Source organism: Camelina sativa, chromosome 10 (assembly GCF_000633955.1).
Source record: "Camelina sativa cultivar DH55 chromosome 10, Cs, whole genome shotgun sequence".
Taxonomy (NCBI): domain Eukaryota; kingdom Viridiplantae; phylum Streptophyta; class Magnoliopsida; order Brassicales; family Brassicaceae; genus Camelina; species Camelina sativa.
In genome coordinates this window covers 13,541,189-13,569,131 of record NC_025694.1, presented here as the reverse complement: position 1 = coordinate 13,569,131, position 27,943 = coordinate 13,541,189, and the positions used below count along the sequence as shown (strand labels likewise).

The window sequence follows — 27,943 nt, the reverse complement described above, 5'->3', positions numbered from 1 at the left end:
CATGATAGCGACTAAAAAGGATTAGTGCTTGAATCAAGAAAAGAGCACAGGATACAAACCTTGAATAGGAGATACATTAAAAAGCGAGGTTAAATGGAATAACTAGATACTTACAGCCACGTTTGCATGCTACACAGCCACTTATCAGGCAGCTTCTCAGTATTCAGGCCAAGGGGAAGTAGTCGCCATGTCTTACAACTATCACATTGCGCCCAATTGTCAAGTTGAAGACTGGTGGAAGCAGGTGCAACCGCGAAATCAAACCCAACGTCCATACTATTGTGACCTATATATGCAGCATCTTTGAAAGGCATCTTTGATATAAATTTATCACCAGAACTATTTTTAGTATTTTTCTGTCGCAACTTTGTAAAACATGTCTTTTTCTCCTTCACAGCATGCATCCCAACAACCTTTATTTTGTTTGATCTAGCAAATGCAAGTTTGGGATCACTTTCACCATCTTTTTTAATATCTTCCTGCAAGTTACTTTTTGTTGTAGGCCCATCAATATTAGAACTTGCCGCACCTAAACCAGAAGTTGACTTCTCCCTGGCCAGCTGACCAGTGGAAAAAACTTTTTGCTTTTTCATCTCACCAGTTGATGAAGTCTCATTCCCAGTGGTAGCAGTAACGCAGTCAGCTTTCCTTCTCCTTCCACTTGGAGTTTCCTCACAAAGTAAAACATCCGAAAACTTGTTCTTTGTCTGAATAGAAGGTTCCTTTCCTGTCTTAAGCACAGGTTGGTTGTCTGATAAAGTATATTGCTTCTCCTTCTCTTTCACAAGAAGCAGACTATCAGGAAGGGGCGACATCAGTAGATCCTCTGGGAAAGGAATGGCAGTCATTTCCTGTTTCATGAAGTTAAAAGTAAGTTGGTATCAATCCCGAACCATTTAATCCACACAAAAAACCCGACAGAATGTGATATATGATCTACCTGTAGAATGCGGGAAGGAGATTCACTTGTCTTCTCCATAGATGTATGTGGTAGCAGTCTGCTACTATCATCATGGCTGTTTCGGGGTGGTGAATTTGGAGGACCATTGAGACGAAGATCCTTGGAAAGTATAACCTTTTGGGACAAGATTTCAGAGCCCATTTTGATCCGAATCCTAACTGGCTTATGATCAGGCAAATCATTGCCCAGTATTCCTGAATTTCCTTTCTTCCCAGGAGCTTGGGCCATAAGAGATCCTGAAGTTTGATAGTTCTGAGGGTCCTGATTACTTACTAGTTTACAAGATGTAGGAGGCAGTGACGTTAACTTCTGAACCACATTCTGAGCAAACAATAATTAATTAGTACTCATGATTAAACTAATACCAAGAAAGCAATCACTGAAAGGTTTAGATTCCTTGAAACCTTAAAAGAATCCATAATGAAGAATACTGAAACAACAAAGTATTTTCAATATTTTTATCTTCAAAACGAAGTGAGAATTGTTGTTCTCATACCTTTCCGTGAAAATTATCAGAAAATCTTTGGACGGCATGATTCTCTGGGGAACTCCTTTGACATGATGGTTCAGCAAGCGAACGTTTGTAAGTGGGCAAAAATGATCCATAGTCACAGATATTTGGACCTGACCAACCACATCATTCTTTCAATGACATTTCATCCCAATATACTTTCGCACTTAAACCATAGTTAATATTACTTACCAAACAGGTTAAGGGCTCCAACTTCAAAATCTTTTTGGAAGTGGCCAAGTACATTCTGTAGCTTCTTGTCCTTCAATACACCACCCATAGAAGAAGACTTTAGCAGAAAAAATATACAAAAACAGAGAAGAAATGCATATCCACACTTATAAAAAAATACTATGTTCCCCATACTTAATGCATACAAGCGAGAACATAGTTCTTCAAGCTGGAACTCAAAACTCTAGAACAAGCAAGATGCATAGCATTTGCGATATCTCACAAAAGCTATATCTAACTGAACTAAGATGCAGTAAACTTAATCAGCATTGGCCTTATAAACAAAACATCATTTACCAAAAGACCTTCAACTTTTCAAGTAAACAAAAACACCCAACATTGTAATTAAGCTTTTCAATTCTATACACATAACACCACACAAAGAAGCAAACGTAACTGAAAAAAAAAAAAAAAATCACAAAAAAGATGCTCACAATGTAGGAGAGATCAACGTCAAGATCAACAACGGCTTCATCAGAAGAACAATTCATCTCTCCTTCTTCAAGTTCATAATCCTCTCCCATCTTCTAACACTACAAAACCCCCACACACCCAACACACACTAACTCAGCCGCCACCAAAACCGTCCCGAAAATCCAACATTGCCCAGAAATTTCAAACCAAAGAACGCGAGAACACACACACAAATCAGTCAGAGTATCCCGCAAAATCCCTCAATTTTGTTCAATCACCAAAAACCCAAACGGACCAAGTTTGGTTGTTTCAAAACGCGAAATTAGTCACTTAATCCAGTTTGTTAAAATAAAAACTCGAAACAACGATCAAACTCGTTCGATCAAAGAGCGTGAAGTTGGAAAGGATGATTCGATCACTGAGACGAGGTCGTGATCGAGTCAAAAGGCGACCAAGTGCGGCTACGAGGTTTACGGAATGTTCGGCGGCAAGTAGCTTTGCGCGTCTCCGAGTTAGAAAGAGTGTTTATTTTTTTGGAGGGTTATTATTTGGTTTAATCATTAATTAATTATTAATTAAAAAACTTTGATTTTGTAAATTTTCAATGATTTCGTCTCTTTTCATTTAAAGCTTGAGAAATATTTTTACACTTTGCCCCTTCTTTTTCTGAGCATTTATCGGATTTTGCTTAGCATTCAGAATTGAAATCGGACCCCCCTATTTAGAAAGAATTTGGATCAGAGTTCTTATTTAGTGGTTCGTAATTGGATTCAAATGTGACATTTGAAATGTCTATGGTTGAATGTTTCTGTTAGTAGGATTTGGACCCATATAATCATTAGTTTCGAAGTAACGGTTTAAAGTTACGTCTGTAAATTCATTAGATGAATAAGCTAAAACATAGTATAAAAAGAAACGAAACGGTTATAATGAGTATTATAACAAATCTTATTTGTGAGAAGGAATGCACTGTCAAAATACTGACTTGAGAGTTCAAAAAAAAAAAAAAGTATAACATCAAACTGCAACTAATCTTTTTTAAATTGTGAATGTATATAATTTTTTAAAATATGATGATTTAATTTATGAACCTAATTAACACATTTAATGAAATTATTTTGGGGATTTATAATCGGATGCATCAATAATATTTTTTAAAAATATATGACTATAATTGTGATTTGTAAAACTAGACGAATCATGCAGTATTGTCACTTACTGCTTCGGCTATAAAATATATTTTTGTATCGTAAAACTTATCAACTCTGAATTTTCTATTTTACTTTTTTTGATAAAAAAATCAAATCTAGATTTAATTAGTTCAAATTTTAAAATGTATTAAAATTAACTCTAAATTTTGATAACATATTAAAATTTGAAGTAATACAAAATTCAGAAGGTAAATAGTAGGTGAAGCTCGTCTTATATAATAAAGTAGAGAGTCTTTCAAAAACTTTCAACTAGAGACGGACAAATGTCGCTTGAAAGCTTGACACTTTTCCAAAGTTAATTAAAACCTTATAGTAATAAACTAATACACTTGTCTAAATATACTAATATGTAATTTAACTAAATAAATAAATATTAAAATAAGAGGTTCCAATAATTCAAACAAGGCATAGCACATGAAACTTGAGAATTTATATTAAAATTAGTTTGTAGATATTTCATATTTTTATATTTAAAGAGGTTCTAATGATTCAAATAAGGCATAACACATGAAACTTGAGAATTTGTATTAAATTTTCTACATAAAATATCTTTAATAAACTAACAAAATGCTAACATGACATTAAAAAATAAGATGGTATGACATGTGAGAGTCTATTTTATTTGTTATAAAAACGCATATGTACTAGTATTTTACTTATGCTTTGTTAGTTTACTTACTTATTTTTAAAAATATATGTAAGATATTACATAAATGCATATCAAACAATATTTATTTATCTTTCATATATTGTTGGTAATGCTTGCTTAGCTATCCTTATCAGCCTCTCACAATATATTTTGTTACTTTCCCATATCATTAATAGAATGAAAATCATGGAATACATAAACTTTGGAAAACTAAAGAGTTAAATCTTGCATTTTTTTTTGTTTATACTTTAAGATTTGCTCCCAAATTTCACTACCCCAACAATCATTACGTCTCTCGCGATAGGCAAGGCTGCATGTGACAAGTTTAGCTAGAAGCATAAAGTTCAACGATTGGTTAATTTCTAGAGAATTTTGTCAAAAATTCCCTTTTTAAACATTTTCATTTTTTATCTTCTTTTACACAGTTCCAATATGTTAAATTAATTTTCAGAAATTATTTTTTTAGGATTGGGTTCTCTATATTACATTTAGAAAATAGTTTTGATGTTTAGTTGTGGAGTTTAGGGTTTAAAATTTAGTGATGTTATTCTCGAAAATGTGTATTTTTGAAAATAGCCAACATGAAAGGGTATTTTTAAAAAGTGACATAAGAAAATGGGTATTTTTGAAAATCTTCCTAATTTCTATACAGTTGAGTTGTTTAATTAGTTCAATTTAGTAAATTTGCAATATTCTAATCAAGTTCGTTTAATCATATATCTATACTAGTATTTTTGCAACAGTTTTTTGCTCAAAAATACTTTTTGGAAAGTTTTTACATTTAATGCAGTTAATTTAATATTAGTTACCAAAAAAAAAAATTAATTATAGGTAAGATTTAAAAGATTAAGGAAATATTTGTACCTCATTCAAACATAAATATATGATTCCCTTTCATTTTTATTTGAATTTATATTTAAATTATCTTGAATTATTCTATAATACATTTAGTTAATAAAAATTGTGATTTTTTCCTGCACATGATGTAATACAAATTTTTTAAAACGGACATAGATTACTCAATAGATGAATTTAAAAATACGGGTACAATATCCCACATCGTCTAGAAAATTGAGCAATAGTTCAGAGTCATACTATAAAAGAGACAAAAATGATTCATAATACAAATGAGTAGAAAGCTTAATTTATCAGGCATTCAAACTTAAAAAACTTTTATTTCGTTTATTCAAGTTCTTTCTTTTAAAGATTTTTTAAAAGTTAAATATTATAAATATTTAAAACTTTAAAGAAGTTATATTATAAATATTTATATATTTTTTTGAAAGTTAAACTTTATAAAATGTTAAAAATATTAATAATATTTAAACGTTTATGAAGTTTCAAATATTAGAAATATAGTTTAAATATTATAAATACTTCAACTTTTTTATATTTAAACTTTTACGAAACTTCAAATATGAGAAATACTCAACCGTTTTAAGAATTCCAAGTATTATAAATATTTAAACTTTATAAGAAGCGTCAATCTTATAAAATGTAAATAATTACAACCTTAATAAATAACATATTAACTCAATCTAATATTTATAATAAAAACAATAAATATTAAAAATTAAGATTATATAGTGAGAGTTAAAATATCTCGGGACGGGGTTATATAGCGGGAAGGGTTTGTCGATATTTAGATAAATTTAAAAATATCATTAATTTGGTGTTAAATGGGTAAAACATCATTCATTATTTTGTTAACACTTTCGGTATCCGAAAATAGATATCTCTAATTAAATTGATTAATAAATATTATGTAAAAAATAAATTATATTAATAAATATTATGTAAAAAAAATATATTGCAGTATTATATGGTTTAAACTTTAAACCATAAAATTATTAATTATTATATAATTAAAACATATTTAACCAACAAATACAACTTATAATTTAAATGTTTTAGTTATAAATAATTTGTCCCGTAGTGTACCGCGGATCTTAACTAGTTCATATTTATTTTAGAAAGGTTAATAAGGTTTTTCGAAAAAACGAAAAAAAATATATATATATTCATATTCGAAAAACCTTATTAACCTTTCTAAACTTAATATTGCCAAGTACAAACATAGGTGAGATCATTTGATCATGATGACTCAAATTTTAGAGAAATCAAAGAACGATGTTAAATGATTGACAGAAAATATATGCCCTTTCGAACACAATTAGTGAATCATTTAAATATTTACTCATTTATTGTACCTTAAATATAGTAGATGAAAAAACGATATTTACAGAAACTGTATATTTTATATCTCATTGTCTTAACTATAAGGTTAGAATATTTTATATCTCCAAAACTGAATAAATTTATGTTAGAAAATCTCAGAATGGAAAAGAATATCTATAATATTTGATCCGAAAAGAAAAAAGAGTAAGTACATTATTTGATTGAATACCAATTTGTTTTTACCATAAAATAAAACAAAACATAACAGATTTCCAGGAAATTACAAATTAACAAAATATACCAAAATTTAATTTATTCATTAAATATTACTTCGTATAAATAAAAAATCAAGCCTACGAAACATGCATTGGTTGGTTTATATATATATATATATATATATATATATATATATATCACAACATACACACACACGCACAAAAAAAAAAAGGAGAACAAGAAAAAGAAGAAGAAGAGAGACCAAAAATGAATTGCGTTGCGATTTTATTGGTTTCATGTCTCCTTTTCTCCCTTCTCTCAGCCAACCTTGCCGAAGGTATGATAATGCTCAGCTCATATATTTTTTTCAAATGTAAACAACACACTCAATGCAATCTAATTAAGCTACACATGTTATTTCAAAAATGTACTCTATCAGGGTTAGAATGGTGCCCATCAAAGGACGTGTTCAAAGGCCCTTGCACAGTCAGAGGAAGTCCAAGCTACACATGTTTTCTAGATCTTTTGGGATCGAAGAGTGCAAGTGCTATGCCTAAGAATTGCAAATGCACTCCTCTTCCTCACAACCATCGTCAATGCGACTGTTTTGTCGTTTGCAACAATTAAGTTATTTGATTTTCCATATGCAATAATTCATTTCATTATGGTTTCTCTTTGTAATCCACGTCTAATAAGTGATAAGAGCCTCAGTTGAGAAACCAAATTACTTTGACTATTATTATATCAGTAAAAATGGTTTNATGTTTTTTTTTTTTTTTTTTTTTTTTTTTATCAATGATAGTCCAATCCATGTTCTATTTAATTTACATGTACATACATAAAGTGTTTTGGCTGAATCTTTAGTTTTATAAACTAACTAGAATTTGTACCCGCGCACACGCGGGATTTTAATTTAAAATATTTCTTATCAATAGAAATTGTTGAACTCAAATATAATCATTCTAACTTTTGAGTATGAATATATAATTTACTTTACTCAGTGATATAAAATATATATATTTTTTAAGATAATATTTTTTGTTATATCAATTTGCGATTTTACGTAGGATTTTAGTTAAAAATTTTATCAATAAGAATCATTGAATATAAATATAATTTGAAAATTAAAAGATAAATCTATATAAATACTCGTACTTATTTTACTAGTCTATATATAACATATATTGTCTAGTGTCGCAATAATATTGTCGACAATCTTCTGACTTTTTATCTTTAAAATAGTTTATTCCATATTCATATCCATGATAAAATAATTTTAAAAGTTCTAATGTCAATGTTGATCATTGACCTAATTATAGAGACCATTTAAACATATCGATATCCTACATTAAATGCGAATATACAAAATTTCATGAACAGTTTTATCGGTATGTCGCTACAATGAGATTGTCCAAATGCATCATCTACCATAATAGAATTTCAGACTAAGTAAAAAATGCTTAAATGATGAAACATTTAACCCCCACAATGAATATCTATTCACTAATCCAAGCTACATATTTTTCTAAAATCTCATATGTTATTTGCAGATGTTAATTTTGTGATGCAACCCCAGCTTCATCTTCTCAAAAAAAAACATAGTATACTTTAAATATATTGTTTTTGTCAATGTTTTGGGTTAAAAGCATTTGATAATATATATATATATATATGTTATAATTGTTATATATGTTTTATATCATGTTATAAAATTGTAGCTCCAATTGATAATATATCTTATGAGATATGCTACACAAATCACATGCCACTTTTTGTAACAGCTTGCATATCATTTTTTCTATATTTCCTGACCATTGATTTTGTTTTTTTAGATAGATTATTCTTTCAAAATTCTTTTTCATAGTTTTTCCCAAAAAAAATGTGCCCCTTACAATGTATTTATTTTAGATTAAAACTTTTAAGTTAAATTGAGTTAAATAATTAATATTTTCTTTCTTATAAGTAAAATTTAATAATAAATCTTTATGGTATATGTTTCTTAGAAACTAATGTTTCACTTCAATTTTATTTTCATGTTTAGATTTTTATAAATACAATTACATAACTTGTTCTTTTACTTCACCATGCATTAAAATCTTACTTCATTCTAAAACTCACTAACCCAATCTAAATTTTGGAATATAATCATTTTTTGGTTATAATTTTAATAATAACAAATCTATAGTATTATTTTTATTATTTTAAAATTTTCATTTAATTTACTTAATTCATTTTTAGATAGTTATTTTTTTTTATTTACTAAAAAAATTATATTATTGTTTTATACTACTTTAAAATTTAATTAATTTTAGTTAATTCGTTTTTATTTATTTTTTAATATTATTAATTATAATTAATAAATATGCAATGAATGAATATTAAAAATGTTTTTTTATGAAAAAAAATTGATTAGGTGGATGCTGATGTGGAGGAAGGAGAAGTGAGCAAAGTTATCTTTATATATATAGTTAATATATTTCTAACGTAGATTTATTTTATAAAACTGGAAAAAAAAAAAAAAAAAGATGTATGGTTTTATAATTATGTGAACTAAACAAAGATGAATTTTCCTGATATTTATAAAATGCCTTCCTAATTTTAAGCAATACGTTTCTTAGGAATAAATGTTATATACCATAAAACGAAGTAACTCCCATGACTTTTTCAATATTCAGTAAAATGACAATATATATATATATATATAATTTTGGTCAAACAGTTTTCATTCTATTTCTAAAAAACATAAGAGGCAAAGAAGTTGCAAAATAGCTATATATCAATGTACAACTGCTGAAACCATTACATACAATTTTTAACGAAAAAAGCATAGTCAAAAGAGATGAAGGTTGCTGCAATATTTTTGGTTCCTTGTGTCCTTTTCTCTCTTCTCCCCAACCACTCGTCACAAGGTAACATTAATATATTGTATCATAATTAGATGCATATTTCTTCCTCACTAAAAAAAAAAGAAAGACAAGAGAAAACAGTCTAGATTAAAAAAAAAACTGACTCATATGTATTTACTATAATGTCTATGTGTTTTTGTGACATGTAAAAAAAAAAAACAGATGTATCAATTTTTCCACCAATGAAGGAACCAGTGTATCGACGTTCTAAACAAGTCTTCAATGGATCATGCACAGACAGAGGCAGTCCACGAATCACTTGTTTCCTTGACTTCTTGGGTGCACGAAGCGCAAGTGAAATGCCTAAAAACTGCACTTGCACTCCTCTGCCTAAAAATAAACGTCTTTGTGAATGTGAAGTTGTTCAACGGTGGTAGTAATTACCAAAAAAAAAAAATATATCTTATATCTTATATAATATATGAAAAGGTTTTCTCCTAACTTTGCATAACAATATGATATTTGGCACCGTATATTTTCGACACCTATCATCACTTTTCAATTATTAAAAAATTTTAATTTGTTTTTTTCAAAAATACATATATTATTTTTCATATTCACTAATTTATATGATATTCCTGAACTAAAAAATATATTAACATTTATTCAATGTCTTTTTAGCATCTTATATAATAGGAGAAGGTTTTCTCCTAGCTTTTCATAACACGACGACATTTGGCAGCGTATATTTTCGCCACCTGTCCTCACTTCTCAATTATTAAATTTTTTAATTTATTTTTCTCAAAAGTACATACATTATTTTTCATATTCACTAAATTTATATGATATTTCTGTACTAAAAATATATTGACATTTATGCAATGTCCTTTTAATAATTCTATATAGAAATCATTTATCAATATTTTATATAATTAACATACGATTCTAATTTCTCATAGGTATCATTTATCAATATTTTATATAAATACCATAATATTTTATATATTTTATCAATACAATTAGTGTTTTACAAAAAAAAAACAAATACAGACAAAACCTATGGTATATTTATTCTTTGAAATGTAACCATAACTTCCATGATGTTTGACAAAAAAACAAAAAAAACTGAAAAACCTCTCATACTACTACAAATTTATCTATAAATATCTAGACAAAGTCTTCATCAAACATAATTTTGTAATATTTGTAATATTTAACTTTTTCCTTTATGTGACATTTATAGGTTTTGAAATAAATAAGTTGAGTCGAAATTTTGGAGAATATATAGAAGTGAACATGTAAAATGTGGTTATTTATTAGAAAGAGTTAGATGAAAAAGGTGTTAGGCACATAACACATTCTCACTTGTAAATGTTGGTAAAATGTTTTCTAAAACACAAATGCGTTTGAAGTCATTTGTATAATTCATTAAGGTTAAAATATTTTATTGCTAAAGCATTCAAATTATAATAATAAACGTTTTAAGCGTGAGTGAAGCATGCTGATAATAGATAAATATCAAAATTATGTATGCTACCTTTAGTTATCTAATTAATGAAATTAATTACACATAGAATGAAAGAAGAGCATGAGTTTCGGCTCAAGAAGAGGTTATTCGAGAAATTTAAGCTATTGTCTCGCCCTTATTGGAGGTGTCTTGTTTTAGAAGATATTGATGTTTTATAGATTATGTTAAAAGCGGACAAACTAACACATAATGTCCATGCTCAGCCACATTTTATTTTATATGTAATCAATGTTCTGTTTCCAACGTAAAAAATGTTTGTACGTCTTGATTGTGCATCATTACATGAAGAGCAATATATATTATGGGATACAGACTAAATATTTTAAAGTCGCCTTTCATTTTAAATAAAATTTTCAGTTTAATGCTTAAATAATTAATAGTCATTCATTTGAAGTGACTGAGAATACTTATTTAAAAGCAAAACAAGTAACAAACATAAGATAATTTATCGAAACACAAAATATAAAATTTTAAATATTTTAATAAATCTAAGATAAATTAAAATTATTATAAAGTTATGGGCGCGAGTCTACTTCTAGTATATATATATATATATAATATACATCTGTTGAATTATTTTCGTGGCCATATTTCTATTTTTTTCTAAAATCACTCCTTCAGTTATTCTATTTTATGTACCTAAGAGAGTTTTCACATCTTTCTTCTGAAGTAATTTCTCACAAACATTCCATTTTACATTAGAGATTCAATATATGAGATTTGGCTATACAAACTTAACAACGATTCTAGAGATAAAACATGAAATGGCTAGAATGTTTTAAACCTAGTAGCAAGGATAAAAATACCTTTCTCTTGATCAATAAATTTTTTTAAATTTAGTTTCGCAAAGTTACAGAAATTGCAAGTTTGTTAGTTTAAATGATTTATGAATTAGATTGTATGGTATTGGGATTTGCAAGATAGATGTAGTGCGTCCACGAGACTGATATCTAGGGATAAGAAATGTTAGATGACTTGAAATCAATGAACTACATACACAGATACGCTCATTGAGCATTTTATATATGAAAATTTTCTAATGAAATTAACAAATGAAGGGAAAAATAATTAAAAAATCCATGAGCAAACTGAAATACTAAACAAATCGTGAATTAGAAGTAGCAAAAGTCAATGTAATTAATTTTATAATTGTTGTTGTGTATGTTTACTTCATTGTGGTTGTTGTTGTAGTTGCGGTTGTGATTGTGTATGCTGTAGTGGCGGGTGGAGCGGTTGGAGTTGAGATGGCCATTTTTGGGGTTGTGATTGCAACTGCGGTGGTGAATGATCTTGGTGTTCATGTGACTGGTACTGCTGCGGCTGCATATAAATTGGCAGTTGAGTGTTGCTCGACCCAATATTTACTCCTGGTTGAACAATCGGGTAACCTAAGGTTGCATGAAACGGATTCATAATAAATGGTTGAGGAGCTTGCTACGCAAGAAACCTATAAGTGAAGCTCAATGTTCCTTTTTCTTTGTTTGAACCCGTCACACTCACACCCCGCGTCACCAAACTCATACCGTTACTATCATCACCGTTGCTAGCTAGTTGACAGAAGAGACGGCGGATGTAATCCAAAGAGCTCCTTAATCGGGACTTTTGACTTCACCAACGTCCTCCTTATCTCCAAGAATGGTCCGAACTCCAATCAATTTCACAATAAGAGTCAAACGACCCTTTTCAACTAACTTCTCATCAAGAGAAAACATAACTTCGTGGTCCCATCTCGGGTTTCTATAGACACAATAGGCGATAGGAGTATTGGATGTAGTCGTTTTCTTACCTTCGCGGATCATAACCGATTCGCTCATCTCGTTGCCGATGTTGACCTTATTTATGTCTTTAGCGGATATGATCATGTGCTCTAGGGTCAGTTTCGGCACTGCGGTTTGAAGTTGAGGGGAACACATTAGAGGTGACCTGAACATCATTGGATCCGGATTTTGGATTAATGAGTTGACCATACGATAACGAGTAACCTCGGGCCGAAGGATAATAATCGTCAACGGATACTGTCGGTTTTAAGCTGATATGAGATAGTTAGCATTCCGTTGGTTCTCTGCATGATTTTCACAGTGTAAGTCACCATCTTGAGTTTGTATTTATTACCGTTCATTAATGGTAGTTGGTAGAAGCAAGAAACCAAAACGTTGACGTTTCCCATACAAAGGCCATTCTCTCTTTCAAGCCAATAGCTAAATAACTTGACCTTGAGGTTCAATAGGGCCGGGCTGCTTCTTCATTGACGTAAAACTTCATGGTGTGGTTCCAAGTCGGATTGGAAACACCATAGAAGTCAATGGACGTTTTGCGCTTGTGTCTTTTTAATGATGTCGTTGGTGATTGAAACAACGGTGCATACGTCAATCTTATCCGAGCCATTGATAAGCCGACGTCTATGATTATGAGCTCGAGGTTTGGATTATTCTCTCTGGATCTGTGTAACTCCGTGGGAGACATTTCGTATAGAAGAGGCGAGTCTCTTTTTTTTTGGGTTCAAAGTCTTGTTTTAGCAAATTATTTGGATAATGTTGAATGATTGGTAAAGATATTTTTCTAGAAATGCATGAACATGTTTTGATGTGTTACAAAAATATACAACGCTGGCACACACAAACTATTTTATTAGGGTATATCTCATAATTTCTTCGTTTTATGTTGGAAAGAAAGTCTAGTGATGAGCTTCTTTTAATAGTCTCATTAATGAAATGAAACGAAACAATTATTTTAAGGTCATACCCTTTGAATAAGTCATAAGTATACAATACACAGTTACTTTTATATGAATCGCGTGTGAGAGTTGCACTGCGACAGAAAGAACATGGCTAGTATCAATGAACACCGTACGTACCATGTTGTACGACTAGATATCCTATTCTTATATGCTGAAAAATTCTTCAGCACAAGTTTTCTTATAATAAATAATTCATAAATTACGAACTAACATCCGGGATGTTACATCTCTATTCCAAGAATAATACAAAATCCAATAAATTTTACAACAAAATTTGTAAGGTTGATCTTTTTTTTTAAAAGTTCAACCATATTTTTCTACACTATCTATTTTTAGCTCATATGTGTTTGTGTTTCAATTCAACTAATTATTTAAGCCCACACATAAAATAAGTAACCACAGAAAATATAAATACTAAACTTTGATGTCATTAGATTCATGTATCTTACTCTCCGAAATTTTTCCAAAAATATCCTAGATACAAAAGAAAAAAATGAATCGTCTTATGATTTCTATGTTTGTTCTTGCAATGTGTTTTGGGTTAAATGTATCATCATGGTTCAAAACACCATGGTTCAAATGTCCGGACAACAAACTTCTAATTGAGAATGATTTTGGTCCCGATTTGGTTCTCCAGTACCATTGTCATTCCAGAGATAACAATCTAGATGTCGCAAATTTACAATTCAAAGAGATGAAAAGAATTACTTTCGGAGAGAAGTTAGGCAGAAAGACAAGATGAATTTGTAGTTTGAAACATGGATTGTACATGCGATATAGTCAAGAATTTATAGCATATAGAGCCGGTAACGTTGATGGATGTGATAAATGGCGTCACTAGATTACCAAACGTGATGGAATTTACCTTATAAAAGATAAAAAGCTGCCAGCAGTGTTTAGACATGCATGGATTAAAAAATAAATAATGTTTATAGTGCATGACAATGGTACTTTCCTTTTTTTAAATCTTAATTATATAATCTATGGCCAGAGCCAGCGAGGACTACACATAGCTAATATGTAATCAATAATCGGCCTTTTTTATGAGAAGTTTCCTTATTCTAATGGTGAAAGTAGTTGTTTTTTAATGCATGTACCAGGGTTAAAATGCCAACACCAGTATTTTCTTGTTAGTCAAGAATTCTTTTTTTCGAAAGTAGTTATAAAATATTAGACAACATTTGTTCTATTTGGGCTTGGGGCCCATAAATGTTCAACATTGTTATATAACATGCATGAAATTAACTAGATTTTAACATTCTACTTAATTAACTAGATTTTAACTTGCGTATATCGCGGAACATTTTTTTAATAATTAATAGAAAATGTATGTTGTATCTTTTATATATGTTTTAATATATTTTTATTAATAATTTAAGCCCACACATAAAAATAAACATAATTATTAACAGCAGAAATCAATATAAATACTACACTTTGATGTCATTAGATTCATGCATCTAACTCTTCAAAATTTCTCCAAAAATATCCTAGATAAAAAAAAAATGAATCGTCTTATAATTTGTATGTTTGTTATTGCAATGTGTTTTGGGTTAAATGTATCATTGTTCTCATGTCGAAACAACAAAAATTCTAATTGGGAACGATCTTGGTCCCGGTTTGGTTCTCCAATACCATTTTGTCATTCCAGATGACAATCTAGCTATCGCAAATTTACAATTCAATGAGATGAAAAGAATAGTATTCGGGGACAAGTTAGGCAAAAGGACAAGATGGAGTTGTGGTTTGAACCATGGATTGTACATGCGATATAGTCAATAATTTATAGCATACAGAGCTGCTAACGTTGATCGATGTGATGAATGGCGTCATTGGATTGCCAGACGTGATGGAATTTAGACAACATTTGTTCTATTTGGGCTTGCGGCGCATAAATATTCAGCGACGGCTCTGTCTATGACTATACATCAACATTCTACTCAATTAACTAGATTTTAACCTATAGTATATCGTGAAACAATTTTTCAATAATTATTAGAAAATATATGTTGTATCAATGTATCTTTTATACATGTTTTAATATGTTTTTAGTAATATTTACATCTTATAATATTAGATGGATTGTATTTTTGTGTTTGGTACCGGTTAGAATTGGTGTAGCACCTCTCGTGAACTCATTTGATATCAAACTAAAATATTTTGTGTATTTTAGAGAATTTACATTTTTAGCAAGTTAAAGTTTTCTTAATTATTTAAATTATAGATACTAATATCTTTTAGAATTATTTTATGTTTGTTTTTGGATATTACAAATAATAAATTTTAATTTTAATATTTATTTAAATGGCAAGAATTTAATTATGTAAATCTTACAAAAAAAAAGGTTACTTTGCCATAATAGGGGGGTTTTTTAGCTAAATACGAGTTCGTTTGATATTATTTACGTTATTTAATAATGAAAATAGATTAAATTGACTCAAATTTGGAAAAAATTGCTGGATTGACTCTCTCTCATAAGTCATAACTAGAATTACACAATATTATGTTTCAATTACTAAAAGTCCAATCTTGTTATTTAATAAAAAAAAATTGAAATAGATGATCAAAATAAAAACAAAAAATTGAAATAGAAAATAAAAATAAAAAAGCAAAAACAAAAGTCTCTCCTAAACCTTTTTTACAGTCCAAAAAAGAATTTGTTTTTTATTTGTTTTAAAACTTTATTTCTCTTGCTGGACTAAACTTTTTTTACAGTCCAAAAAAAAACTTTATTTTTTATTTGTTTTTAAACTTTATTTGTTTGTTTTAAAAATAACACGCTTGACAATTAATAGTTTTTGGTGTGGATTTAATAATTTATAAACAAAATAATCAAATCTTTGTACCATGGTTTGTATCTTCAACCTTGTTTCTAGGTGTTCCTTTGTATCAAACATTTGCCCATAAGCCAAATCCATACAAGAAAAATCTACTTTTGCCACATTAATGGGTTCTTTATTTTCTTCAATTAAGAAGGATGAACTCATATGTACATGCAGTTTAAGAAGCAGAGCATAGGTAAGACCATAATCGGAAATCTCTCACACCAGAGACATGAGGCCTAGGACCTAAACAAAAACATGGTGTCGCTCAAAATTTATAGGTGGTTTATTTGAGACCAGCCTTGAGCTAAACCACCGTATTTTAAATCGGAGTCATAATTGAGGGACGTGTGGCGGCGCGAGATGATCTTAATGACACGTTGAGCCAAGACTTGGGGTGAGATGCTCCCTTGTTGGTGTTTACGACCATTACGTTCTCTCCAAATATGGTAAATGACTGATTGGAAGCTGATTCGGAGGAGAGTGGACTCGGTGAGACTGAGCCTGCGAGGGAACAGAGATCGGAGAGTGCGATTCCAGTCCGGTGTTATCCCACGTTGAAGCAAAGGCTTTGCAACTGTGGTAAAAAGATCCCACGTATATAAATGGAATTGAATAATATATAAAGGGGTAGGGCCTCTCCATCATTGCCAATTGATTTTGAGTTGAGAAGAGTTATTGGTGAGTTGTTTTATTATTTTTCACAAATAATCTTATTTTCTTAAATTTCGGATGAAATGTTTTCTTTATTTAGATTTTTTTGAACTTATGTCCGATGTGCCATTAAATTTACATCAAATTTTTCGGATTATTGTTTTCCGAGTTATTGTTAATTGGAATTTTATTTTCTTGTATAATTGTTTATTTTCTAATCTCCTCAATTGTATCCGTATTTCATTTTCTCCCATCTTTAATGGATAAAAAGGTTAGGTAGAAGATATATAAAACAATATTTCATTATTGCAACCGCAAAAGCAAACGCTTGCGGAAAGTAGCTTTTGGAATTCAGTGATTTTAAGCAGTTGGAAGCGATTGGAAGCAATTTGTGTGATTGATACCAATCGCTAAAAACCGCTACCACACGCAAACGCAGCGTTTGCGGGAGGTAGCGGGCGAACCAATCGACACCTAAAGAGAAGAAATGAAACAATCTCTAAGATATTCGGAATTTATTTTATGGGGTATATTCTAATGAAATGAAATATACTATAAACAAAATATCCACTACTCTACTTACAATATTGATAAGCACAGCTGGAAACAAAAAGTCCACCTAGATCAATGTATTTTCTTATTTTTTCTCTAACATAGAGTAACTCTACAATAGAAGTGTTTTCTACTACAATATATTCTTCTATTTTTTCACTAAAAATAAATGTTCCTAATAGATATATTTATTTTATTCTGGTATTAATACTTTTTACTTATAAAACTTGAAATTAACCCATTTACTTACAGAATACTTATGTAAATAATAATGTTTGCAGATAAATGAAAAATTAAAATTTTCTTTTTTTATCTAATTATAAAATTCCAAAACAAAAGTATTTATTAATTAATTTAAAAATTATGTTATATTATTAGCTATTAAAACTATATATTTCCTTAATTTAAAGGACTAGTTTGTAATTAAAAAAAAGTTTAACTCTATTATATAATGAAAAATAGGGGAATTTTCAAAAATACCCCATTTTCCATGTCCTTTTTAAAAATACCCCTTCATGTTGACCATTTTTAAAACTACCAATCTTTATGTATAAAATGACCAAATTACTCTTTCTTTTAATGACAACAAGAATGTACAGTCACTAAAATAAATAAAAATTCCCGCCAAAAATCGAAAATTTTTCCCGTCAAAAAATATTTTTTCCTGCCAAATTTTTGAAATTTATACCTTTTAAAAACATTGCAAACGCTTTCAAAAACCTTGTAAATCCGTTTACAAGGTGTTTAAAAACCTTTTCAAAACCTTGTAAACGCTTTTAAAAACTTTGTAAAAGCGTTTACAAGGTGTTTAAAAACCTTTTAAAAACCTTATAAAAACCTTGTAAAAGCATTTAAAAGGTATTTAAAAAACCTTCTAAAACATTTTAAAACTCTTTAAAAAGCGTTTACAAAGTGTTTATAAGGTTTTTATGAGGTTTCTACTTTACAAAACCTTTTAAATACTTTGTAACAAAATTTTGGCGGGAAAATTTTTGGCGGAAATTTTTTTTTGTCAAAAGTTTTTATCAAAAAAATTTTGGCGGGAAAATATGTCGGAAATTCTTTTGGTGGGAAAAATTTTGTTTTTCTTTTTGTTGAATAAAATATTTTTCATATAAAGGTAAAATGATCATTAAAAATTAAAAGAGGGCAAAAATAAAAATGACCAAAAAATAGGGTATTTTTGAAAAAAGATATCTCAAAAGGGTTATTTTAACAAATTCTCAATGTTTATAGATGAAAAATTTTACTCTAAAATAGAGTATTGAAGCAAAAATAGAAGTGGGTTGGAGATGCTCTTGTGCAATCCCTAAATTAACTAATGATTTTACACACACACTTTTTTATTTTTAAGGGAAATGTTAATTGTTCAAATGCACTTAACAATCTGAATAACAATCAAGAAGATTTAATTTTGCATGCACTAAATGTAACACGGGTGCGACACATTATGCTTATAAAGGGAAGCCCCCAAGGATTGTTGCCTGTTGGTATCCATATGATTTTGTATCCGGTAGTTACTGAGGAAGCGGCTGCATAGGCAACGGTTGAAGCTGCGACTGTCGTGGTGACTGTTGAAGCTGTGATTTCGACTTCCTTGGTGAATATTGTTGGTATCCATGTGACTGATATGTTGGCGGCATATATATTGGTACTAGACCGTTGCTTGGCCCAGAATTAGCACCCGGTTGAACAGACACATAACTCGAGGTCACCTGAATCTGATCCGATGACGGGTATGACTGAGGCGAAACCGGTACATACATAATGTATGGTTGGCGTGGTGTGGATGGTGGTGGGATATTAACTTGCTCCGCAAGAAACCTATACGTGAAGCTCAAGACACCTTTTTTGCCATAAGGACCCGTCAAAGCGTGCGTCTCCAACTTCATACCGTTAGCATCACCAATGTTGGTCAACGGATAAGGTGGATTTGAGCCCAATAACTGTTGCATGGGAAGTCTCAGAAATCCGATTTCCTTATCACCAAGGAAAGGCCGGTGACTCATCAATTCCACGAGGAGCGTCAAACGCCCTTCTTGAGCTAACTTCTCATCGACAGAAAACTTAATCATTTGATTCCACTTTGGGTTTGTATAAGCGGAGAAAGCGACAGGGGTATTGATCCTATCCTTAACTTTTCTGTCCTTAAGGATAGCAACCGAAGCGTATACGTCCATGGACGAGAAGGCGTTGACATCTTCGATGTTCTTGGCGTATTTTATTACGAGCTCTAGGATCATTTTAGTCGTGGTGGATTGAAACCGAGGGGAAAATACAAGAGGCTGACCTAATGTTCCTGGATCCAGGTTCCGGTAAACGGGTTTACCGATGGATGGCGAATAAACCGGTGATGGGGGATCACATTCCTCGACCGGCACAGGTTTAAACCGGTATAAAAGGCTTAGTGTTGCTTTGATACTTTCTTCTGTGGCTTTGATAGGGCGAGCCATTGACTTCATCTTGTTGATGTTACCGTTAGTAAACGGTGGGATCGGATTTGAGGCAAGAAGCTCCTGAACCGAGAGGTTGACTTCTCCCAAATAAAGGTCATTGTCACCTTGTAGCCAATAGCTAAATAGCTTGACCGTTATAGTCAATAGGCCTTCGGTGGCTTCTCTCTCGTTGACCGAGAACTTAAAGGTGTGATTCCACGTCGGGTTGGAGCCACCGTCGTAATCAATGGGAGTTTTGGCCGCTCGTTTTTGATGAGTTGTGTCGCCGTTGATTGTAATGACGGCGTATACGTCCATTTTGTCTGGGGCATCTATATGGTTGATGTCACTAGCTGATACGATTTTGAGCTCAAGAGTTGGGTTCTCCATGGCTGTTTGCAACTGTGGGGATGAAGACATTTTCAAGAGAGTATCGTTTTGTTCTATCTTGGCAAATGTCAACTAGACGAATATATTTATATACAATCTATGTGTGGACATTTTCTTAAATTACAAAATTATTGAAAATAACATGGATGTCATTTCGTGAGTCATCACCTTTTAGTTTATATACATCATACTGACCATGTCGTAAAGTATATATTATATTATAACACGCAAGAAAAAATCTTATCAAATTCTTTTAATTATCCAAATAGAAGAATTATAGTTTATTTAGTTCAAATTCTTGTAATTCGACATCATTTATAATTGGCACTTTATAATTCTATATCAAATTTTAGAATATAGACTGATTTTAATCCTTTTCTCATTCACCTAACAACTTTGCTTCTCACGTCAAAACTATCTATATACTATTTCAAGTTACATATTTGATAATGTTTTAAGATAACATGGAAGACTCACGGCTAAAAGAAAAAAAAAAACAATAAAATAGCTAAATCAACTTGGGCAAACAGGATTATGTACGGACAAAGTAATATCCGATTTAGCGAAGTCAATGCTTTTTTTGATAATTCGCTAGTCAATGCTTACACGTATAGTGACATTGTTTATTTTGTAACTCATGTTGGTCAAAACGATTTAGTGTTACTATTTACCAAAATTTGATGCAATAACACTTATGGTTCATGCTGCTCACGTAATAAACAGTTGATCCATTTTATAAATCGAGAATAGCTTGCACAATTTAATATAACTATGTATCAAATGGCTAGAGTGAAAGGGCAGATCGACAAAAATAAATGGAACAACATTCAAAATCTTCAAGCAGGCAAATCAGAGACAACAATTTTTAACTGAAAAAGTGACGCTCCAAATAGACAACATATATATTTTCTTATATGTAAAAAAAAAAAGTATGAAGTTCAAAATCAACTGTGAAGTTCCAATGCTAGATATGTGGAATGGACATTGGTACATGGATACCTGTTGTCTATCATATCCAATCCAAGACGTGAGGAAAAGAAACATATATAGTAGTCTCTTGCGAGTGGTTTCCCACTATCAAACACAACATCAGTTATAAGACAATTAAGTTCCATAGAAACAAAAAGAAAGATTAATATTAAAATACATGCACATATGTAAGGTTTGGCATTCTAATATTAGCTGTCATTCGACAACTTAATTTTCGTTACATATAGTTTTTTTTTGCTGTAGCTTCAACGGATGTATATACGTTAATTATGCTTATAGTAGATACGATACATGGAGGAGACGACGTAAATTCAATCACGCATGAAATTAAGAATATGCATATGATAGACTTTTTATCCTCATTTAAATTCTCGGTATATATCAAGCAACTGAATCATACATATATAGGTAGTTTCTTAAGCTATATAAAATTCTCAAGACGCTGGATCATCGTCATGACAGCAGATGCGAGTTGGCTAGAAAGAATAAACTGTTCGTAAACTTTATAAGGTGGCTCTTTGAACACGAAAAGGTCTAGATTGTCTCTACGAGCCAGAGGATTTATAACTGCATATTTCATCCGAATGATGGCTTCATCGTAATTATCGGTTACCACTTGGGACTCGGCTTCGCGAAGCTGTAAATTTGCAACTGATAAACCTTTCTTGAAATCTTCTATAACTTTCTTGAATTCTTCAATCTCTTCTTTCCCTGATGATAGACTCTGGACGTTGAAAGAAATACAAAATTAATTTATAGTCTATAATGAAATGTAAATTGTGACATACATAAATAATATATAAATATATATATATATATATATGAGGATATTATAGTCATGACAGATAAATCGTGACATCTATAATAGAGTAAATTGCATACACACCCACTTTGGCTGGGAAGTATTGCATATAGACATACTTTTTTTGCTATATGTGTATTTTTCTTCTACTTTTTACAACTGATGATTATTTTAGGACTATTTTGCCTTTAATCACCTCTTTAAAAAATAAACTAAAAAAAAATTGCATACAAAATAAAGGTTTGGACCAAGTGTTAATGTGTTATTATTACAAGATAAATACATGGATTGCACTGTGGGAATAATTCTATAGATTTTAATTTATTTAAATTTAATTTTTTTATTATAAATTATTATAGAGAAATTCAATTTAAAACTTATCATTAGAACAACAGACACGTTTATAAAAGTTTGAAGAGTAACTAAGATTATTATTCTCACAGAATTATGTGCCTTTCACTCCATCATCATCATTCTTAAAAACTAAATATCAAGCATTTTAACATAGTCTTGAAATTTCTTGATAGTATTTGTCTCAAGAAACTATCACAACACAATACAACATGAAATAAAATATGTATGTTTAAGATTTTTAAAATAGACAATAAAATTAAAAATATTATTGAACAAGAAAACACCAAAAAAAGTATCATCTCATTTGGTTATACCTCTCCAAACCTCTCCAAATCGTTAAATTTCATAAACTTATTTCCGTAAGCATCTGCGGTTGTAGATAAACGGGTGGTACATACAAAAAATAAAGGAAAATCACATACAAATAAATAAAGCTATATAAATATTTTTTACTAATAATTCCTTATGATATATATTTGCAGATTCTACTGAAATATATATTGTTGTAGATTATATCAAACCCTATCTGTATATATATATATATATATATATGTGATAATTCTCAAACAGTAATAATTCCTTAGCTTTAATCTCCCAATATGAATAATTATTTGTGTTTAAATTCATAATTTATTTGTTTAATTTTAAATAACTATTTAATGATTATTTGAAATTTAATTTATATTTTCCACTATAATCATATTTTCATAAATATATTTTTGTGTTTTTATATTTATATAAATATATATATTACATTTATTTTATTTTCTTTTTTTGTTTAAACTTCGTCGTATCCGCTAGTCATTCAGTTTCAAATCTTGTGCAAATGGCACATTTTCAACTGTTCTAATATGGCTTGAAACCTTAAGCAGGGCATCTTTCCATAAACTCTTCAACTACAATTGTTGCGGTTAAACCTGTGAAACCGTAAACTTTAATACTGCACCATCTTGGGTTTTATTTTTATTTATTTACTGTATTAAATTACAGCTGGATAAATACTGATTTTTAAGTGCTAAATAAAATCTGATGTGTATTAATCATTATAATGTTATTGATTACACATTTTAATTGATATGGCACCTCTTAAAAACTATGATATGTCATTCCCAGAAAAAAATCTCCCCTTCTTTTTCTTTTTTTAACACATAGGCCCCGATTGGCACAAGACTTTTAAGACTTAAAAAAAAAATAAAGCCGTGACAGTCATTAATTTGCCAATCAGACTTTTTTTACTTTTATTTTTTTAAAAGTTTTGTAAACCACTTTTTTTTTTCTTCTTTGTTTTCTCAGATTTTTTAAAGCAGGCTTTAAAATTAAATAAATAGAAAATCTTTATTTTTTTCCCTTCCATTATATTTAAAAGCTCTACACAAGTTTATATATAGATTTTATATCTTTTATTTTTATAAATGAATTATTCTTATTTTTTTCTCTTTCTTTTAAGACTCATTTCAATAATAATTTTTTTCATTATCATCATTAAATCATCATTTCAATATATTTTAATAATAAAAGTAACAACTACAGTTTTAAAAATGTTTGTTACCAATTAAATTTTAACAGTTAAAGTTTCTACAGTCAAAACATGTACAGTCAAATTCTCTACAGCAAAATTTTTAAAGTTAAAGTCTTTCTTTTATTTCTTTTATTGTATATATTGATTAAGCAAAAGCAAAGCTTAGTAAAACTTAACTTACTAATAAAAATTTTCATTTTCAACCAACATTTGAAGACACAAATCTTAAATTGTCCATTATTGATGAACAATATTATTTAATTGCCATTAGCAATATTAATTATATTAACAAAATCAACAATATTTTGTAGCCTTGCTTCATAATTCGTCGGCAGACCTACGTATCCATAATCCGGTGGCGGTGGAGGCGGTATGCAACCATAAGGTCCATACACATGCTGACTCGGAATAGCCCACGTTGGCACCTGGTGGTAACCGTTACCAGACTGAACAAGTGCCCCATTGAACCGGTACGAGAAAGTCAAATGACCTTTCAGTTTCTTCGACCTAGTTTTCACCTGATACGTCACAAACCTCATGCCATGGTTGTTACCACTAGTTGACTGCGTATGTAAGCGCAAGAGATCAAGTAGCGAGACTTCAATACTACCAATATCTTTATCACCGAGGATTCGTTTGGAGAACAATCTCACGACGAGTGTCAAACGACCTTCAAGGGGTAATCTCTCGTTGACAAAAATTTTGATAGCGTGATTCCAATTAGGGTTGGATTCACCAGAGCGATCAACAGCAGTTTTCACCTTCTGTTTCTTTTGGTGTTTGTCGCCTTCAAGGGTTATGACGGTGTAAACGTTCATCTTTGTGATGTAGTCGACATGCTTAAGATCACTTGCGGAGTTGATGTTAAGCTCTAGGGTGAGATTTGCCATGACTTCGAGCTTCCACGCAAAGATGATATTAGTTTATCAGACTTTAGTTTATAAAGAAGTTCCACTGTTTTTTTGTAAATTTGATTACTTCCCCTTCAGGGATGCGGTTCCTATATCTATGGGTTGCAGAATTAACAACTAACGTAACAAACGTAGAAAGACTAAATAAAAAAATGAAATAGAAAACGGAAAATAAACACGTTAAAAGGACTTGGTCAATTCTACTTCCAACTTTTTTGGGGATGTGATTATGTGAAAAGCATAAGAATGAAACATTTTTGCGTAATGGAACATATAATTAACTGATTTATTAAAAAAAATAGAATATCAACTATAATTGTTTCCCCTAATCTCGGATTAAGTTATATATAAATCAATCATTTTAGTAGATTAAAAAAAATCCAATTTCTAGTAGTATGATACGCTAATGGACCAGCTATGATCGCGCTTCATAGATACAAAAATCGCATTTTCCAATAACATCCAAATGATTAAAATTAATGGTCATGATTTTGTTTCATAGACGGTCAGAATTTATCAGCGAGCTCTGACTCGGGCAATGTAGATCCGTGTTTTTATCTGTTTACAGTGAAGATTGAATGACGTTTTTACATTTTAAGCATATGATTATAATATTAATAGCTTGAGACCAATGACATGGACATGTGATTTTTTACAAAAATATGTTATGTTTTGTGCTTATGGTTTGTTGTTTTGTAGGAATTGAGTGATTATTGATGGAAGGAAATAATAAGTGAGTAGCAAGTTTAAATTATTTTTTGTCATTTATGAATTGAAAAAGCATAAAATTCGATGCATTGATTTCAATAGTTATGAAAATAAAGATTTGGATGAATGTACAAAAATACATGTAATAAATGTACTTTCTACATCATATAAATTCAAAAGAAAGAAAACAAAGAAATATATACAGATTTAGTTTCAAGGGAAATTCAATAAATAAAATTATATTGATATACACAAGGGTTTTTTCACACAAAATAAAATGTTAGATCACTTTGTTAGTAATATGGAGGCCTATACGTTTTTACTTGACACCATATATTCTATGGTAGGATTGAGGACATTTGATGTTTTCAATGTATTTAAATTTTTAGAAAAATATGAGGCTAGTAAATTAATAGTTGAGTATAAAAATTATCATAAGGGCAAAAATGTGGCGCAACTACATGTAGGGTACATTTTGAAGATGTTGAAGACATACGAAAGTGTTGATAATGGTATATTTTCATACGAAGCAATATGACAGTTTGCAATATTTTTCGGCTAATTTATTTTTGTGGTTTCAACATAATAGGAGGATGCGTATTTTCTATTATTCAAATTACTAAATGGACTTTAGTAAAATCTCTTTGGCAACAATTGACATGTAGCAGGTAAAAAAATTTTGTTTGTTTTTTGTTTTTGTCATTTATCAAGTTTTCCCTAAAGTCTCTCACAATTATTTTTTATTTTTTTGGTAGAGTCTCACAATTATTTTTTATTAATCCATGCCAAGAAAAATGTAAATAAAACAAAATATAGAAGACAAATATATATATATATATATATATATATATATATATATACTAGACACAATAATTTTTAAAAAAAATTGTTTAGAGAAAACAAATTAATCATCAAAGCAGTTTGCGACATCAGACACTATATCACCCATCACCAGCCCACCCAAAAGCCCAGCTCCCAATCCAATTCCAATTCCAAGCCCAGTCTCCTTCGGGTGCTGATACGACGGACTTGCGTATCCATATCCCACCGGTGACGGCGACGCATAACCATACCGTCCATATCCTTGGTGGCTAGCTGGTGGTGGCGCGTGGCTCTTAGATTGATCAGCTTCCTCCGTCTCCACAGCACCGTAGGATACTGGAAGATGACCCTTGCTTGATCCGGAAGCAAAAGGATGTTTTAGAAAATCCCGCGGCTGAGACAACTTAGGAAACTCAATTGGCGATTGTGGTGGATGTGCGATTTGATACGGTGGTGGAACAGAACTCTGGTTAATGATCGCCGGTAAATCTGGTTTAAACCGGTATGAGAAAGTTAAAGTCCCTGACCGTTTACCTGACGGGGTTCTCACCTGATAAATCATCAGTTTCATCTCTTGGCTATTACCAGCTTCGTTAGTTGGCGGGTTAACTGAATTCAAAAGTTCAAGTAATGGGATGCTAACTCTTCCGATATCTTTGTTGCCTAGGTATCCACGAGATATCAGTCTCATGACGAGTGTCAAACGATCATCATACACCAATCTCTCACTGACAGAAAATTTGACTGGGTGATACCAAACCGGGTTAGATCCACGGGAGCGATCGACATTGGTTTTTGCCTTTTGTTTCTTTCGGGAATTTTCGTCATGAATGGTGATGTTGACGTAAACATTCATCTTTGTGATGAGATTGACATTTACAAGGTTGCTTGCAGATCTAATGTTGAGTTCTAGAGTTAGATTTGCCATGACTATAATGAGAACTTAACTTTTGTTAACTTTGTAAGTTCAACTTATATATAATGTAAAACCAAAATGATAAGATAGACTACATATAGGAAATTAAATAATCTAATTTTAAAAATTATGTAAATGGGAGATAAAAATTAGTCTTCAAAAAGCCAAAAATTTAAGAAATACAGTGACATCACAATGAACTATTAAAAGTTGATAACCCATTTAATACCATATGTATATAATTTTCATTACTACTTGTAGTAGATATAACTACCTGTATTGGAAGTATTAAAATATGACTCATCAGGAAAAATTTATTAGTTTCAATGAAACTTTACATTTTATTATGTCAAAAAAGAAAATTTAATATATAATTAAATGAGTAAATTTAAAAATCAGATACAGCTAGACAATCAATAATGAAAATTGGTTAAGTTTAGGGGAGTCTTAAATTCTGACACATCTCTATATATCTTGATATTGGTTAAACTCAATGAAGGTGATTTGGTTGGGCTGTAAAACCTTTCACAGTTTTTAAAGCCTAATAGGACAGCTGTCGTGGTAAAAACCTAAAACTTTTACTACC

The 27,943-nt window shown here is 30.4% G+C and overlaps 4 protein-coding genes and 2 pseudogenes across 5 annotated transcripts in view; 3 read left to right on the top strand and 3 right to left on the bottom strand.

Moving 5' to 3' along the window:
* Nucleotides 1-2,638, bottom strand: part of LOC104718819 — a 9,796-nt gene extending 7,158 nt beyond the window's left edge. The window contains exons 1-5 of one of the 2 annotated variants that reach the window (XM_010436623.2): nt 2,138-2,638; nt 1,665-1,734; nt 1,458-1,585; nt 941-1,282; nt 115-851 (exon numbers count right to left, since the gene is read on the bottom strand). In XM_010436623.2, the coding sequence (XP_010434925.1) occupies nt 115-851; nt 941-1,282; nt 1,458-1,585; nt 1,665-1,734; nt 2,138-2,227 (1,367 nt within the window). In that variant the 5' untranslated portion in view covers nt 2,228-2,638. Of the gene's footprint in view, nt 1-114; nt 852-940; nt 1,283-1,457; nt 1,586-1,660; nt 1,735-2,137 lie in introns of both variants that reach the window. The other variant, XM_019230577.1, reaches the window with a different exon arrangement.
* Nucleotides 6,639-6,998, top strand: LOC109127003 (putative defensin-like protein 244). Its single transcript, XM_019231050.1, has 2 exons — nt 6,639-6,708; nt 6,811-6,998. The coding sequence occupies exons 1-2, from the start codon at nt 6,639-6,641 to the stop codon at nt 6,996-6,998; spliced, it is 258 nt and encodes an 85-aa protein (XP_019086595.1).
* Nucleotides 9,128-9,655, top strand: LOC104718818 (defensin-like protein 242). Its single transcript, XM_010436622.2, has 2 exons — nt 9,128-9,280; nt 9,440-9,655. Exons 1-2 carry the CDS (start codon nt 9,211-9,213, stop codon nt 9,652-9,654), a joined length of 285 nt encoding a protein of 94 aa, XP_010434924.1. The 5' UTR covers nt 9,128-9,210; the 3' UTR covers nt 9,655.
* Nucleotides 13,976-14,404, top strand: LOC109126848 (annotated as a pseudogene).
* On the bottom strand, nt 18,836-20,446 carry LOC104718817 (annotated as a pseudogene).
* LOC104720342 (protein SRC2-like) lies at nt 26,524-27,369 on the bottom strand. Its single transcript, XM_010438260.1, has one exon. The coding sequence runs from the start codon at nt 27,367-27,369 to the stop codon at nt 26,524-26,526; it is 846 nt and encodes a 281-aa protein (XP_010436562.1).

Coding starts and splice junctions, on each gene's coding strand:
- LOC104720342 (XM_010438260.1), bottom strand. CDS start 27,369: ATGGCAAATCTAACTCTAGAACTCAACATTAGATCTGCAAGCAACCTT.
- LOC104718818 (XM_010436622.2), top strand. CDS start 9,211: ATGAAGGTTGCTGCAATATTTTTGGTTCCTTGTGTCCTTTTCTCTCTT. Junction 9,281..9,439: donor CCCCAACCACTCGTCACAAG/GTAACATTAATA, acceptor AAAAAAAAACAG/ATGTATCAATTTTTCCACCA.
- LOC109127003 (XM_019231050.1), top strand. CDS start 6,639: ATGAATTGCGTTGCGATTTTATTGGTTTCATGTCTCCTTTTCTCCCTT. Junction 6,709..6,810: donor CTCAGCCAACCTTGCCGAAG/GTATGATAATGC, acceptor GTACTCTATCAG/GGTTAGAATGGTGCCCATCA.